Raw genomic sequence first — 17,628 nt, 5'->3', positions numbered from 1 at the left:
GCATGTGAATGGGCCCAGGAGGGTCACCAGCCCATAATTCTACAGAACACCAAACTCGGGCTTCCAGTTTGGACTTAACCAGTTCACTCCTCTGCCCCAAGAAGGCCTATCCGCTCAGTCTTACTTCCCACCTCCAGCTCCATTTTCCAGAGATCTCTTTAAACCCTGCCTACTGTGGGGGGAGCTAGTTTTCTTTTCTTTTTAATTAAGTGTTTTAAGCTCTGAGATCATTGTAGATAGAAATAATACAGAGAGATCCCAGGAGCTCATTACCCAGCTTTCCCCGATGGTAACATCTTACGAAACTCTCATTCAATATCACAACCAGGATATCGACGCCAGATACAGTCAGATGCAGACCATTCCCATCACCACAAGGTCCCTCCTGCTGCCCTTTGTAGCTACACCCACTTCCCTCCCACCCCACTCCTCCCTTAACTCCTGGCCACATTAATCTGTTCTTCTCTACATAGCGTAAGAATTGTCAAATTGCAGGCCCCCCCACAATTTGTCACAGCCTCGCTTGTTGTGGGGGAAAACCCCACACATTTGGTGAGCACCAGTAGTGTTCTAGATAAAAGTGAAGGAGACACAGGGCAGGAACACGGGGGGGAAGAACTGGGTTGACACCATGGCACGGGGGGCAGGTTTTAAATGGACCCCACAAACACAGGCCCAGAGACTCCCCAAGCACTTACCTCCTGAGTAAAACAAGGAACACGGGCCTGTTCGTCGGCACCGTCCCTGGTCAGCGGGAGATGGCAGCCCCGCCAGGTTGGCTGATGAGCAACGCACACGCAGGCAGGCGCTCCTGCTCCCCGAGAGGCCCGGAGGACGCCGGGTGCTCCAAGGTCCGAATCTCAGTCTTTGCCGATTCTAGGTTAGAATCACCCGGGGAACTTTAAATGCTCTTGCCCAAGCCATACGCAGACCAATTCAGTCACCATCTCTTGGGTGGGACCCAGGCCTCAGTGATGTCTGAAACTCCAGGTGATTCTCGCTTCGCTCAAGCAGACCCAGCAAATGCACCACAGCCCTGCTCCCCTCCAGCCCCGGCAGACATCGCCAGCCATTCCCCGCACTCCTTTCCTCTGGCTGTCCTCCCACCTTTCAGATACAGCTGATACAGCTCTCCCGGCAGCCGCTTCCAATTGATCAGCCTTGGCCTGGGGGTCGGGGAGGCGGGGGTTGAAATTGATTCGCCTCCCAGCTGGGAAGCCTGCAACTGCTTGGCCACGGCCAGGTCCAGGTGTTTCCAACCACAGAAAATAAGTGTGACCTCAGGCTTATTCTCATCACAGTGCTCCCGGCAGCCAGTACCAACCCGCTGGCTTGGGCTCGTGGGATGACGATCAGTGGCTGTCCTCAGCGTAGCAGCATTTTCGTTCAAGATGCTGGAAACCTGGTGCACTCACCATCTTGCCACACTTCCTCTTGCTTGTTCATCACAACGATTCTTAGGCGACTTGTCATTAAAGTGCATTTTAAACACCGTGTACAGGAAGCCCCCACTTAATGTGTCAGTAGGTTTTTGGAAGCTGCAACTTTAGGTGAGATGACGTATGATGAAACCAATTTCACCAAAACTGATTCTGAACGAGAGTCAAGTCCCCACAGCATATTTCTGGTCACAAAAACATCGCCAAACTTCTACGTAAAGACCCAAAAAATTCTAATGTTAAGCTTTGATAAATGTGAGCTCTACATACATTTAAGAAAGATTCATGAAGACAAATACAATGATTATTTCTGATCCGCTTATTCCAGTTCAGGGCGCAAGTCCAGCCCCCTCCCTGGACAGGACGCCCTTCCATGGCAGGGCGTGTACACACACACACACACACACACACACACGGAAATTGAGACACCCCACATGCACATATTTGGGATGTGGGAGGAAATGAGGATCCAGAGAAAACCCATGAGGACGTGGGGAGAACCTGCAAACTCCAGCTGGGAATCAAAAATCATTTTTTCTTACCATTATAATGACACGGTGTTGAATGAAATGACATTATTCAAGGGCCTGTGTATAAGGCAATGGATTGGAACACAACTCCATATACTCTTTTTATTCAGTTTGTTTTATAACCACTTCCTTTTATTCAGAAAAGATAAAAATGGTAACAAATTCAAATATGTGAAATGGCAACAAATTCAAATAAGAGGGAATAAGTGAAAAGTGGGTCCCCATTCCCACCCCTGTTTCTTAGTTCCCTCACCCGCCCTGCCAAGTTTTTGTTTCTCTAGAGCAGGGGTTCTCAACCTGTGGGTCGCCAACCTGTGGGTCGCGACCCCTGGGGGTCAAATGACCCTTTCACAGGGGTCGCCTAAGACCATCGGAAAACACATACGTAATTACATATTGTTTTTGTGATTAATCACTATGCTTTCATTATGTTCAATTTGTAACAATGAAAATACATCCTGCATATCAGATATTTACATTACGATCCATAACAGTAGCAAAATTACAGTTACGAAGTAGCAACGAAAATAATTTTATGGTTGGGGGTCACCACAACATGAGGAACTGTGTGAAAGGGTCGCGGCATTAGGAAGGTTGAGAACCACTGCTCTAGAGATACCTGAAGCACGTCCCAGGATTCAGGGGTACCCACCCCAGTGGTAGTCCACCACACCCTCTTGCCCCTCACTTGTGTCACCCATCCTTGTGTGTGTGTGTGTGTGTGTGTGTGTGTGTGTGTGACCCATCTTGAGCAGCATTTCATCCGCCCATACAGAGCTACGTCATTTTTTATAATCATGACAGAGTATTGCTCCCATAAGTGAACCGTCGTTAATCTAACTGGTGGTTTGTTTGGTGTGTTTTTGCCTATTCACAGATATTACGGTCACTGTCAGCCTTTTGCGGTTACAACCAGCGTGCTGCTGCATGTGTCCTTACACCCGTGCAAGGGCATCCAATAGATTCATTCCTGGAGGTGTAGTTCTAGGGTCTCCACGGGGTCGCAGGGTGCGCATATTTAAGACTCCGCTGGTTTTGCCAGAATGTCCGTCAACACTCTGAGAGAATCCTGAGTTAGGACAGAGTAGGCTATGCCGCAGTAACAAACAGACCCCCCATCGCAGGGGCTCAGCACCGCGGAGGCTTGGTTTTCACTTGCATCCCACCTGATGCAGGTCGGCCGGCTCTTCCAACTTGTACTAAACCAGTTGGCACACGTGGCCTCCAGCGTTGCCACAGCAAGAGAAGGGAGGGCGGGGGTGGGGGTGGATCACTGTAAGTCCCAGGACTTGGGGTGGCTTACATCACCTTAACCTGCATCCGACTAACCAGACCCTGCTCATGTGGCCTCAACCTACGGCAAGGGAGGCTGGGGGGGGGGGGGGGTGGAGGCACGTGGGCCCTTGACGAGCACCACGTTGTTTCCCCAAACTTCGCCCACACAGCGAACCACTGTTCCAGCGGACACGGGGGGAAATGGCACCACACAGCGTTCCAGTTTGCCCTTCTGTGTGTTCTTGAGGCAACAGGCCTCACCCCCTTTCCGCCCTAATACCCCGAGCAGAGCGTGTTCACACTCAAGACACACTCCAGTGGACTTGCCTACATTTTCCAAAACCCAAAGAAACATTTTGCGGGGAAGCCCGGAGACATTTTCATTTTGGCTCTTACTCATAAAAACATATAAGGCATGTGAGTAATAATATAAAATTAGCCACGTGAAGGTCCGTGCCAGCTGTGGTGCGGAATGGATTGGCAGCGGTTCTGCGCAATTTCCTAGGCTCTTGGCAGCCCCGCCTCTGCTCTCCTTCACGGAGCACAAGCCAAGCGAGGGGAAAGGTGGGATTATAAGAACCTGCATCCAGTGCAGCTCTTTTCAAAAAGCACTACGTTTCTGGCAAATTTTGATGCGTTACCTATTCTTAGTAACTTCCCCATTAATTGTCATCTGTGGTATTTTGTTCAGTGAATGGCTTTATCGGCTCAATGAAAGGCTTGGAGGATGGATGTACAAGACACATGTGCTTGAATGGAGGGTTTGTGTGGGAGGAGACTTGGGGTCTGGGCTGGCATTGCTGGGTGATGCCAGATGGTAGAATGCCAAACGAAGGGGCGCTGAGGGATTTTGTTTGGTAGCCTCTAAGTCGAGAGGTCGAATCGGTTTATCTCACATGCCAACTCCAATGGACTGGCACTGCATGGAGGCCTATGAGCTACACCTATCTCAGCTGAAGATGCTGACTGATGAGTGACGTCTGCCCCAGGGACAGGGCTGCCACGCGGTGGAATGAGTGCCAGGCCTTTACCATTCCGGTGCGGAAGGTTCTGGAGTGGGCGAGGCTATGAGAGTCCGGGTGGTAAAGTTGGGCTGGGCCAGCACTAACGTGGGAGACAGCAGAGCTACTAGGAGTTCGAGTTTTGTCACCATCCAGTTGTATGCCACGGCCTCGCACGTCCCCTCTCCGAGCCTGAATTTCTATAGATAAGAAATGAGGAAGGGTGGATACGAACATTCCCAAGCGCTCCCCAGTCCTGACATTCTACAGTCTTAGAGAAAGAGCCGTGATTTTCATGATTGGTGGGGTGGTAACAGGACAGGTGTCTCTGAGCCTTTCAGACTTGTACGGTGGATACAGTGGAAGGCAAGAACAAGTGAAGTGGGGCGGCCACCCTGCTCTGTGTCCGGGTGCTGGCCTGAGCCGCTGCTGACCTCATTCTGTCCTGGGGGCAACACCCACTGGCACTGAGCTTGTCCTCAGCCTGACAGCTCTGAGGCCCGAAGCCCCGCGCAACCCTTGGCAACAGTCAGAGCAGAGAGGGCTGCACTGAAGGGCCCGCTGTCCCACCGCCCCCATGGCTCCTGTCGCTCCTGGGCCACACTCTGGTCAGCGTGCTCAGCCCTTCGTGGCAAAGCAGGGCCGTGTGGGATTGGGAGCAGCGCTGGCCTGCAGGGGCTGGGAAGAGAGCATCCCCGAGGGTCCTGCCCATGGTGTTCCCGTAGCTGCCTCAGGGCTACAGGTGGCTGCAGTGCCTGGGAGTCACTGAGTTTATCTCCAGGTGAGGCCAAGGATCCAGGATGAGGTGCCCAGAGCCAAATGCCATCCATAAATGAGTGGGCCGTGGCCGGAGGGACATTTCCAGTTGGTGGTCAGGTCAGGTTATCGGTTTCCTTCATTTTGATATTTTTAGGGGATGGAGACACCCCACCCTCCACCCCCCTGCCAATAGTTGTCGCCAGTGCGCAAGCCACAGACTCGGCAGAGCAAAGCTAGGACGAGCCGTTCCTTACCAGCCCCACGTGCCACGTCTTCGGCCTGGGGTGAGCATTTCAGTAGCAACTTCTCGCTGAATTCCTATGACCACCGAGTTTACAGTAGATGCTGTGAATGTCCCCATTTGCCGATGAGGAAACCACTCAGGTTGCGGTTACTTTCCAAGGTCACAGGGCTTCATAGACAGTAAGTAAAAGCAAGGAGGTCAAGGGTGCCCACAGCTGCAGAGAATCACCGTGAACGTGTTCAGACTTTTCCAGGTGTCTGTCTCTCGATCTATACATTTTGTGTGTGTACACACACTTTTTTACAAAGCGGAGCCCTGCTCTAGCTACTGGCTCTTTTTTGGTGCAGGATCATGATGTGAACACCTTTCTGTGCCATAAATGAACTTTATGCCAGTATCTTTTATCAGTGGCGTCTTCTATGTGTGCAGGACAGCAGTAGCGCTGGGGAGGAGAAGACCAACCTTCAGGACACCGCAGCTAACTCCCCAGGGCAGTGTATGAGTCCGTTCCTTCACTTCGCACATATTGCTGAGCCCGGTCACGTGCCAGGCACTCTGACAGCCGCTGTGCCAGGCGCTATGGCTGCGGCGGGGAATCTGTCCGCTGCCCAAGGAAGAGCCGGGGAGCCTCCTCGACGCCTCCATCCCCTGCTCCCTGCTGCCCATGGCGTCACCGCTTACGTATTGACTTACTTTTACTGTGGGAAATGCACACACCGTCAGATTTACCATGCTAAAATGTGCGGCTCAACAGCAGTAAGTACATTCACGCTGTGGTGCAACCAGCACCACCATCCGTCTCCAGAACTTTTTCACCTTCCCAGACTGACACTCTGTCCCCATGAAACGCTAACTCTCCCGCCCCGCCCCCCGTCCCAGGCCACCAACCCCTACTGTCTGTCTGTGAGTCTGACTCCTTGGGGGCCCCCTGTGAGTGGCATCATACAGTATTTGTCCTTTGTGTCTTGCTTATTTCACTAGGGCACTGTCCTCAAGGCTTATGCACGTTGTGCACGTCATAGGTCAGCTTCCTTAAAGTCTCATGTCTGTCCTCCCTCGTCACCCTCTGCCACCGCTTGCGCAGGATGCCACCTTGCTCCTGGGCCATTGTCGAAAGAACGAACTGGTCCCCCAGCCTCAAGTCCTGCCCTTGCCCCGTGCATGTCCACACCACTTCCGAAGTGATTTTACCGTTCTCTTTTTAAGTTTCAGATTAGATTTTAAAACGTATTAAAGTGATACATGTGCATGGTCATCGAAAATTCACCCAATATGAAAGCGCATAAAATGAAAAGACGCATCCCTTTCTATTCCACTTCTGTGGCTGTGCAGCATGCTTAACCCCTGCTTGGCTTGCACTCATGTGTCCATGCACTGCAGTTCGTCAGCAAGCCCCGTCTGGTGGGGCACCCAAGTTGCTTCTGACATGTTAGTGTTTGGGGCTGGGTGCACCCTTGGCCGTGAATCTTGGCCCACGTCCAGGTCAGTTCCAAATGAGCCAGCAGACTCCTCACCAGGCTGCCCGGCTGCAGGCTTGTGGGTGTCTTGGACTCCAGCCTCCGCTGCAGCTCCTGATCAGCCAGATGCAGCGAAGCCCAGAGCAGCGGGTCAGTTCCAAACTGGCCCAGGGCCTGGGGTTCGGCATCAGAGCATGGGAAGCGCCTTCGCTGCCTGGGAGGCCCGGGACCGTTCTCTGGGGCCCTGTATTTCGTGCAGCTGTCAGCTTTGGGGTTCGCCCGGATTTGTCACTCACACAGCTGAGCTGGCCCTGATGAAGTGACCTTGTCAAATGGGGGTAAAGCGTGTGCTCCCCCATATCCCCACACAGCAGTACAGGCGGGGGGCCAGCTCAGGCGCATGGTCCACTGGGGCTCTGACCCACAGCTTCTCACAAGGTCTTGGATGTCCACTGCCACTCCGGTGACACATGCCTTCACCTCTGGCTGCTTCTGTTCTGTCTTGGCTGAGGTTGGACAGTGCCCATGGAAGGTTATTGCTGGGTTTATTCTGGGAGAGGTGCTTGGGGAGGAATGGTAGCCCTGAGCTGCACAGGGAGCACAGCCGGGCATTCATTCACTTCCTCGTTCTTTCATCCCTTCTCTTCTTCCTTCACTCATGGTCATCCCACAGCCTCTGGGCATTTACTCAGCTCTCAGACACTACATTCGATATATCAGGGGCCTTGGCCCCTCCCAAGGCATCTCGGGTGTCGCTGTGCGAAACAGAACCCAGCCCGACAGGCCACTGGATGAACCTCCGTATTCCCCAAGCAAAGATCGTCCACAACAGGGGCAAGTCCACGCCTGGCTCCCTGTCCTGCCTCTGGCTCCACTCCCCAGGGCATCGAGAGACAGCTCACAGGAGCACTCACAGGAGTCCTCCTAGCGCCCCTCACAGGTGCTTGACAACGTGGCCTGGAGCGGCAGCCTCCCGGCCCCCCAGGACTGCAGCCCCTGGTTGCTTCAGAGTTTTCCCACCCTGGGCTTCCCAGCTGCCATGCCTGCCCTCAGCCTCCTCCCTCCCAGCCCTGCCCTCCCTCAGCCCCGCTCCTCCAGGCGGCTCCTCCCCCTGCCTAGCGGAAAGGCTGTGTGAGCAGGGCCTGCAACAGCTGAGGCTAAGCCCTGCTGCGCTCTTGGCCCTGAGCACTAAGCCTGATGCAATGCCTGGCAGGGCCTGTCCCTTATCAGAGCTCCATTCACAGCAGACGCGGACCCAGCTTCCCCAGGAGGAGCCACGGGTGGGCTGCAGGCACACTGGGGCCTTGGTGGAAGGCCCAGGGAAGCCAGGGGCCTGGCTGGGAGCCGTCTGAGTAGAAGACGATTGCCTAGTGAGGGCCCCTGGCCCGGCCAAGAAAGACCTGAGCAGAAAGGTCCCCTGAGGGGAGCGCAGGTAGGGATGCCTGTGCTTAGAGTTTGGGGCCTCTGCTCCCAGCCCACTTTCCCCCCTGGCTCCCTCACTCCGACTGGCCTGGGTGCCCTCGGCTGGGTTCTGTTCTCCCCGTCATTAGCACACAGCTGCAGGGGCTTGAACGGGAAGCCCCAAACTGTCACTCCTGCAGCCTCGAAACGGCATCCAGATTGAGAAGGGAATCCACGAGACTGATGTCTGTGAAGCATGAAGGTTTGCCTGTAGTACACACTCAGCACACACCCATAGTGTACGCCTATAGAACACACTCAGCGCGTGCTTCCAGTGCACACTGAGACACACATTCACAGCACATGCCCATGGTTCACACGCAGGCATATACTCGCAGCACATGCCACACATACCACATGCACAGCTCCTCATATAGGGAGCGCCTGCTTTTCTTCTTCATATTTCCCAGGAATTCAGAATGATTAAGCATCTCACACTGGGCTGAATGCTTTGGGGAAGACATTCTTCCGTTCATCCACAAGGACTGTGGCACACTTGCTGCCTGCCCAGCACACAGACGGGCACTGGGATACGGTGTGGACTGCCAAGGCAGAGCCGAGATGACGCTGTCGCCTCCCAGGACACCCAGGTGGCCAGAATAGGCAGTAAGCAAGCGCATTGCGTCAAAAGGCAACAGAGCTGGAGGCTGAGGGGGAAAGTGATGGGGCAGGGGAGATGGCCAACGGTCGGTTGGTGGTCAGGGAAGGGTTCGGGGGAGGGGACATTTGAGTGGAGCCCTGGGTGTGAGTGGGCTGAGGGTGGCTGTCCCAGCACCTCTCTGCATCCAGGCAGGGCTGGGCTGGCCCTTGCCCCCGACCTCCTCACCATTGGCCCAGGTGCCCCGGAAGTGTGACCTTGGCTGGCATCCTGGCCAGGGGACGCCGTTTCCTTTGGCAGTCGCACCACTGCTGGGCACCACTGGTTTGGGGAGGTGGGGAGCATGACGGTTTGTCCTGTGTCACCAACGTCACAGGCTCACTCCTAGCAGAGGGCTTCCTGCATGGCAGGTTCTGCCTGGAGCTTGGCCAGGTGACCCTGTCCTCCTTGCTCCTGACTCTGTGACCTTTGACACCCGTGACCTCTCCTACCTCCTGGATCTGGGGCTCCCAAATCTCCCTCCTCTGCTGCCCATCCCCCCCCCCCCCCCCACACACACACACACACATGCCGTCTGGGCCAACAGCCTGCCTGGTGTTTCAGGTCGGAGTGTTCATCCTTGCTTGTCCTTTTAGGGCAATGCCTGAGAGTTCTCAGGAACCAGACTTATTCGGGTGGCGGGGGGGGGGGGGGGGGGGTTGGGCTGGGATGGCAACTCAAACAGGAACAGTGCCCAGAAGGGAGGGGAGGAGAGATTCGGGAGCTTTGTCTTCAAGGTCACCCAACTCCTAAATCCTGTCGAAGATGTCAGACTCAGAAGGGAGAAGACAGAGAAGCAACTCCCGTCCACCCTCCCTTTGCTTCCCTCTCTAGTATTTATTGAGCGCCTACCACACACCAGATACTGTTCCTCGCAGCAGCCTGATGCCGTAGGTACTGCCCTTTTCATGCTATAGGTGAAGAAACTGAGGCCCAGAGAGGTTAAGTCACTTATACAGGGTTACACAGCATGGTAGGCACCCAGGGAGGACTGGAACCCAGGACTTCTGGTTTTAGTTACTTCTGCTTCCCCATCAGACCCAGGCAACTCTCAGCCAAGAGCTAGGAGGGCAGAAAGTCAGGATTTCAATGCCTGCGCCCTGCAGACTCAATGTTGGGCCTCCCCCTCTCAGTAGGACAGGCAGCCTCGCACGCACTGGCGGCTAAACAGGGTGCATGGGAACGTGGTCCTGCCAGTCATTCTGCAGACATGCTGACAGCCGGCCAGGCACCAAGCCAGACACCAGCTGTGACGGGTTCACTCACCACAGATTTGTTGGGCAGCTGGTATGCGCCGGGCGCCATTCTAGATGCTAATTCTGACTTCAGGGAGCTTGTAGTCTGGGAAAGAGAGACAAACACGCCCATCAGCTGGAAAGCCCTCCCATATGTGCTGCAGTGAGGGGTGAGGGTTGGGGCGGGAGGGGGGCGGGCACTGGAAGCATTAAGAGGCTTGAATGACCTGCATTTGGCCTGAGTGATCAGGCCACTGCTGGGGGAATCTTGGGCCAGTTACTTAACCTTTCTCATCCTCTGTTTCCCCATCCGTAATATGACTTTTGTGAGGACTTCATGCGGAAATGCAAATCAAGTGCTTAGCATGGTACCTCACACAGACTAGTAAGCATTCAGTAGACTTGAGGTACCCACAGCACTCCAGTTCGCCCTCCCAACCAGAGTGCAAGCCCCATGAGGGCGTGGGCCGGGTCTACCTGCTCACTGCTGGATCCCAGTGCCGAGACCTGAGGCTGGCACGCAGTAGGTGCTCAGGAAATGTTTGTTTAATGAGTGCATGGGGAAAGGCCCAGAAAAATTGGAAATGTTCTAGTTGCCCTGGGGCTGTCCCTGCAGCCCTCTTCCCACCTGGGCCCCTCTCCACCTCCCCACTCAGGAAGCACCCCTATTCCCTCATCAGGGAGAGCTGCCTGCCGCCCCACAACCACTCGGCCCTGCACAGCTGGGGACTTCCATTCAGCTGCCAGGGTACACATCTCACAGGCAGAACCCACTTCACTGCTCCCCGCAAGGCCAGATTTCCTGCTGTCCCTGAAGCTGCTTCCCGGTGTGACTACAGGGCAGCCCCGGGACTCACTTCCCTGCTCCCCCCGCCCCATGTCAATACCAGCTGCTTCCCTGGGGAAACCAGTCTTTTTCAGATGGAGGGATGGTCCTGCGTGCCCTGCACAAGGTCACAGTAAGATCTTTCCAGGAGCAGACTGTCTCCTGTGGATGAGGGTCCTTATGGAGAAAGGGGCAGGCTTTCAGAAGGGGGCGCTGTGCTGGAATCTGGGGCTCATGGTGCAACACAGGTGGGTGACAGGAAAAATGAAAGAAATGGTGATTCAGGCTCCATTGGGCGATGCTGTGTTTGCTCCAGCTTTTAAAAATATACATGCCTTCTACTGAAGGTCATTTATTCCTGTATCCCCCTGTCATTCAGCAGCTGTGCACCAGTGTCTCCTGTGTTCCGGGCCCAGGGCTAAGGGATAATGAAAGACAAACTTCCCGTCCTCCGTGAAGGGATGGTCAGCACTGAACAAGCTATTACAAGGGCGGCTGCTTTATGACAAAGTCTCAGGTACTTTGGACTCTGGGAGTCTTTGTGTAGTGGTGGGGCGGGGAGTCCTAAGTGTCCCCAGGGAGGCTGCCCCAGGAAGACGAGACCTGAAGGCCATGCCCATGAGAGGGATTTTGTTAGAATTCATGTGTTATGGTTAATTTTTAAAAATTAACACATTGTAGCCCTGGCCAGGCGGCTCAGCAGGTTGGAGTGTCATCCTGTACACGAAAAGATTGCAGGTTCCATTCCCAGTCAGAGCACATACCCAGGTTACAGGTTCGATCTCCGGTCAGCATGCATATATGAGCAGCAACTGATCCATGTTTCTCTCTCTCTCCCCCTTCCTCTGTCTCTAAAAAAAAAACACAACAAAAAACAACAACAATCAAAACATATCCTTGAGTGAAGGCTTTAAAAAAAATAAACACATGGTAAATTTTCTAACTGTGCACAGTGTTATACCACAAACTTAAGGCTCACCCACCCTTCTCTCCTGACCTCCCCAGCTCTTTGTTATGAGGCCTTGTGTATCCCCGTAGTCAGTCCATTTGTATTCAGCATCTATATTTTTCTCTCTCTGAAAAATGTTTTTTTCAAATGGGATTATACTACATCAGAGGAGCTAACCTGGGAGGTTCTCCCCTGCCCAAGGGGCAGCTGGCAAAGTCTGGAGACATTTTTGATTGTCGCATCGGAACAGAGAGGATGCTGCTGGCATCTAATGAGTAGAGGCCAAGAATGCTGGTAAACATCCTACAAGACACAAGACAGCTCCCACAATGGGAAATCATATGGCCCAAAATATCAGTAGTGCTGAGGTTAAGAAACCCTGTTCTATATAAGCACATTGTGCCTGCAGCCTGCTATATACATGAAATGATGATAGATAGATAGATGGTAGATTATTCACATCAGCATTTGCAAGTCCTCCCCCATCATTTTTATTTAGGTGTCTGCAGTCTTCTGCTATTGCAAACATTTGTACCATATGGATTGTTCTTTTCCATATACTTGCCCTTGAGTCATGTGTGAGGTCAAAGGATAAATTGATGGAGGTGGCGTGGATGAATCAGAGGGTTCATTAGCATTTAAGTGACCTGATTTCAAGTCTCTTTGGGGAAGAGTCCATTAGGACAGTGCTTCCGGGGTTCTGGCTGCTAAGCAGGACCAGGATCCTCAGAAGCCTGGTGGCAAAGCTCTCTTCATTCTCATCTGCAGACGAGGGTGTCCTGACAGCCTGTCTCTCCGCAGGACGAGGGTGTCCCCCACCTGAAGACAAGGAGCCAGGCCCTGAGTGATGCCCCGGAGCCGAGTGCCCACGGCCCCACCCTTCCCCATGGAGAAAGGACTTGCTTTGCCCCAGGACTGCCGGGACTTTCTGCACAGTCTGAGAATGAGGAGCAAATATGCCCTTTTCCTGGCTTTTGTGGTGGTGGTTTTTGTCTTTATTGAAAAGGAAAATAAAATCATATCGAGGTGAGGGATGCAAGCAGAAGTCTTCTTATCAAGGCGGGTCGGGGAGAGGCTGCTTAGGCACCTGTAGGCAATCCTTCCACCCGTGACCACCAGACCTCCTGTGCCCAGCAGTGGGCCAGGCAGAGGTCCTCAGTGGTGAGCTTTGGGCTCTGCACACAGGGAACCTGGGTTGGAACGCTCATTCTGGCCCTTTCTAGCTGTGACACTTGGACACATGATTTCACTTTTCTGTCTTTAAGTTCCTCTTCTCTGAAACATGGCTAATGGTGGGGCTTACCTTATTGTAAAGATTAAATGAAAAAATGTAGTGCCTGGCACATAGTTGGTGTCCAGTACTTGCTGGCTGTGGTTTATTATTAATTAACTTCCTAGCCTAGGATGATGCCTCAAATGAACAGCCCATCCCCTATCCAGTGGTCGGCAAACTGCGGCTCAGCAAACCGCGGCTCACGAGCCACATGCGGCTCTTTGGCCCTTTGAGTGTGGCTCTTCCACAAAATACCGGCTCTTCCACAAAATACCGACTTCTGCACATGGGCCACGAAGTTTCAATCGCACTGTACGTGTGTGCCCGCACGTGGTATTTTGTGGAAAAGTCACACTCAAGGGGCCAAAGAGCCGCATGTGGCTCGCGAGCCTCGGTTTACCGACCACAGCCCTATACCAATCCAAAGTCATGGGTGTGGGTGAGGCCACGGAGAGGCAGGGCCCTGATATGGATACCAACTCCAGGACAGTGCGCTCACATAGGCTACACTGGGAATGCTGCCCCCTAGAGTTCTCAGTGTATGGCTACATGCAGCGTCCCTGCTAGTGAGCCTGCCAGACATAGATTGCTTAGTCAGTGGTTCTCAACCTTCCTAATGCCGCGACCCTTTAATACAGTTCCTCATGTTGTGGTGACCCCCAATTTCATTGTTACAAATTGAACGTAATTAAAGCATAGTGATTAATCACAAAACAATATGCAATTATATATGTGTTTTCCGATGGTCTTAGGCGACCCCCAAAGGGTCGCGACCCACAGGTTGAGAACCGCTGCTTTAGATGCTTCCCCAGGCACAACCCCTGCAAGAAAGCATCAACCAAGATGGGTAGGGACTGGGCTGTCAGTGCCCTGCCGTTTCTCCACATGGACCGTTCCAGTTCGTGTCTACAGGGCCTGTTGCAAGCCCCTGCCGCTCTCGCCTGGGGGCTCCTCACCCCCCCTGCACACTGGCAAGGCACAAGTACCAGCGGGGAAGGCCTCCGCCAAGGCGGGCAGGGAGCTTCGCCCCTTGGGAGAGAGAACCCTGCGGTGTGTTCCTTGTCTCCCAGGGCCCCCAGTCAGAGTGATTTGCCCGCAGGAGTAGCCTGCTCATCTTCTATGGACTTACTTTCCTCCTGGCTTCACTTCCCTATCCCTCTACCAGTCTGTCCTGTAACCGTGTCCCCAATCAACTACTTACCCGCCAATCCTTGCCTCAAAGTCAGCTTCGGGGAAACCCCAGCTAAGACAGGCTTTGGGTGGTCAGCCTGGGAGGCTACACAGGGGATGGAGGCCCCCCGTCAGTTACCGAGTGTGGTCTCCCTTTGTCCTCACAGGGTCTCGGACAAGCTGAAGCAGATCCCCCAGTCCCTGGCAGATGCCAACAGCACGGACCCAGCCCTGGTCTTGGCCGAGAACGCATCCCTCTTGTCCCTGAGCGAGCTGGATTCAGCCTTCACGCAGCTGCAGAGCCGCCTGCGAAACTTCAGTCTGCAGCTGGGCTTGCAGCCAGTGGAGAAGGAGGCCAAGAGGGAGGAGGAGGAGGAGGAGGCGGCGGAGGAGGAACAGGGGGAGCAGCCACCGGGCCCCGCCGAGGCCGGCCGCCGGCGCCACGTGCTCCTCATGGCCACCACCCGCACCGGCTCCTCTTTCGTGGGTGAGTTCTTCAACCAGCAGGGCAACATCTTCTACCTCTTCGAGCCGCTGTGGCACATCGAGCGCACGGTGTCCTTCGAGCCGGGAGGCGCCAGCGCGGCGGGCTCGGCCCTGGTCTACCGGGACGTGCTCAAGCAGCTCTTCCTGTGCGACCTGTACGTGCTGGAGCACTTCATCAGCCCGCTGCCCGAGGACCACCTGACGCACGGCATGTTCCGCCGCGGCTCCAGCCGCTCCCTGTGCGAGGACCCGGTATGCACGCCCTTCGTCAAGAAGGTCTTCGAGAAGTACCACTGCAAGAACCGCCGCTGCGGGCCCCTCAACGTGACGCTGGCCGCCGAGGCCTGCCGCCGCAAGGAGCACATGGCGCTCAAGGCCGTGCGCATCCGCCAGCTGGAGTTCCTGCAGCCGCTGGCCGAGGACCCGCGCCTGGACCTGCGCGTCATCCAGCTGGTGCGCGACCCCCGCGCCGTGCTGGCCTCGCGCATGGTGGCCTTCGCGGGCAAGTACGAGACCTGGAAGAAGTGGCTGGCCGAGGGGCAGGACCGGCTGCGCGAGGAGGAGGTGCAGCGGCTGCGGGGCAACTGCGAGAGCATCCGCGTGTCGGCGGAGCTGGGCCTGCGGCAGCCCGCCTGGCTGCGCGGCCGCTACATGCTCGTGCGCTACGAGGACGTGGCCCGCCGGCCGCTGCAGAAGGCGCGCGACATGTACCGCTTCGCGGGCATCCCGCTGACCCCGCAGGTGGAGGACTGGATCCAGAAGAACACGCAGGCGCCCCGCGACAGCAGCGGCATCTACTCCACGCAGAAGAACTCCTCGGAGCAGTTCGAGAAGTGGCGCTTCAGCATGCCCTTCAAGCTGGCGCAGGTGGTGCAGGACGCCTGCGGCCCCGCCATGCGCCTCTTCGGCTACAAGCTGGCGCGGGACGCCGCCTCGCTCACCAACCGCTCGGTCAGCCTGCTGGAGGAGCGCGGCACCTTCTGGGTCACGTAGGGGGCCTGGGGCCTCCGCACCCTCCTCGTGAAAGTCCCGCCCTGCCTTCCTCAACCCAGGCCAGCCGCGACCGACCTACCGGAGCCGGAGCCGGGCGCTCGCTCGCAGAGGCTGGCGGGAGGCCGCGCCGGGGGCAGGCCGGCTCTGCTGTAGAAGCAGCTCCCAGCAGCCAGCTTCCCCAGCGGCTGTGGGCTGGGGCTGGGGATGCTGCGGAGAACAGGATGGTGCCCTGCCCCCGTGCGGGCCATCAACCCAGACCTGAGGGGCAGGCTCTTGCCTATTGACAGTCTCTCTCTCTCTCTCTCTCTCTCTCTCTCTCTCTCTCTCTCTCTCTCTCTCTCTTACACTCATTCACACAGAAACATACATGAAGCACACATGAATGCCTGTAGACCCTGGGGGCCAGACCACAGCCCCACAGTCTGGATTCCTACAATCCAGCGTGGATTCTGGGTGGTCCCCCGGGAGGGACAGCCCAGGGGTTAGAGGATGGCAGCTGAGGCTTCCCCATTCAGTGTTTCCATAAATGGGCCACCTGTGCCGGTTAACGATGGAGTCAGCTCTGTGACAGCTACAACACGCGTATGAAGACGAATGCCCGCAGGCACAGGGCACAGCACACAGCACACACTGGGAAACAGAAAATTCTGCACACACACATGAAAACAGACGGACAGGCTTTCCCTTTGCTCCAGGCCCACAGGCTTGGGAGGGCTCATCTGCATCACACACCTGTTTGGGAGCTGGGGAAGGAAAGTGGTCATGGCCGTGACCTTGTTTCCCGACTGGATTTGGGATGAAGGGGACAACAGAAATGCGGAGTCTGCGGCCCCTGCTCACCTTGGAGTCTCGGGGCCCATTCACGTCCTTGCTGCTGGCAGGCAGGACGTTTGGAAATGGCGTGGTCGACACTCATGTGACTGCAGCCCAAAGTTCCCATCCCTTCCCATCCCAGCTCTGCTCATGTCCTGGAGCATGTCCGTGTTTGAAGGCTGCCTCGGGCCTGACTGGCAGAAGCAGCTGGGGTCCCGGGGAGCAAAAGGAACTCATGGGTCCTGCCGGCTCCAGCCAGGCCCCTGGGGGGCAGGGCCCAGGGACAATGCACAGTGCTCTCGGAGGAGAAGTCACATCAGGATAGCCCCTCCTGAGAAGACGGGGACAGCGGTCAGCCTCCTGCTGGTCGCCATGGTTGCATGGCTGGCGTCTGAAATTCCTCCTTTAGGGTTCTGGGAAGAGTGTTGCTTAACAGGATGGGCCGGGTATTTGTTTTCTGGTGTGTGTGTGTGTGTGTGTGTGTGTGTGTGTGTGTGTGTGTTGTTTTTAAGATATTTATGGTTTGGTGTCTTGTTTTGTGGACAGGCTGTGTTTTTGTTTCTGCAGAAGTGCCTCTTGGAAGCGGTCTGTGCTTGAGGGGCTGAAGGGACTCTGGGAGGACCAGTGGGAAGCACTCTGGTGCTTGCTGGAGGGAGAGGAGGAGGAGGAAGAGCCTCCTCCAAGGATCAGAGCTTAGGTGGTCTCAGGACGACCCAGAGTGCCCTTCGGGCTTTTCTGCTTGGCCTCACGTGAAACGAATCTCAGAAAACACCAGCATTCTTCCCTGCGTGTCCAGAAGCAGCATAAATTAGCAGCCCTCAGCCCAGGCCCAATCACACTCCCGGGGGGGGGGGGGGGCAGGCCCTATGACCAAGCAGCAAATGTCCCCAAAATAGACACCTTCCCCCATTCCCACCCCAACCCGGGAGCCAAGCTCAGTGCCATCTAAGAACATGCAGGAAGCTGTAACCTCACTAAGGGCTGTTTCTGATTTTCTGGACAACCTCTATCCAATCCATCCCATTGTCAAGCCCAGAGGGATGAGTTTTCCTCGAGTAATAGGGACATGAGGGAAAGAGA

The 17,628-nt window shown here is 55.3% G+C and overlaps 1 protein-coding gene across 11 annotated transcripts in view; it reads left to right on the top strand.

Annotated features, from left to right (window-relative positions):
• CHST3 (carbohydrate sulfotransferase 3) overlaps window positions 1–17,286 on the top strand; it is a 35,269-nt gene extending 17,983 nt beyond the window's left edge. For 3 of the 11 annotated variants that reach the window (XM_059662444.1, XM_059662447.1, XM_059662451.1), the window contains exons 2-4: window positions 11,247–11,381; window positions 12,615–12,839; window positions 14,424–17,286. In XM_059662444.1, coding sequence (XP_059518427.1) covers window positions 12,661–12,839; window positions 14,424–15,735 — 1,491 coding nt within the window. In that variant the 5' untranslated portion in view covers window positions 11,247–11,381; window positions 12,615–12,660 and the 3' untranslated portion in view covers window positions 15,736–17,286. Of the gene's footprint in view, window positions 1–8,576; window positions 8,773–11,243; window positions 11,382–12,614; window positions 12,840–14,423 lie in introns of all 11 variants that reach the window. The other 8 variants (XM_059662445.1, XM_059662446.1, XM_059662452.1 and 5 more) reach the window with 5 other exon arrangements.
• Window positions 17,287–17,628: the final 342 nt, after the last annotated feature.

The sequence above is a fragment of the Myotis daubentonii genome, chromosome 13 (assembly GCF_963259705.1).
Source record: "Myotis daubentonii chromosome 13, mMyoDau2.1, whole genome shotgun sequence".
Lineage (NCBI taxonomy): Eukaryota > Metazoa > Chordata > Mammalia > Chiroptera > Vespertilionidae > Myotis > Myotis daubentonii.
Note: the sequence above shows the minus strand (reverse complement) of the source record. Positions and strands in the feature narration are given on the sequence as shown.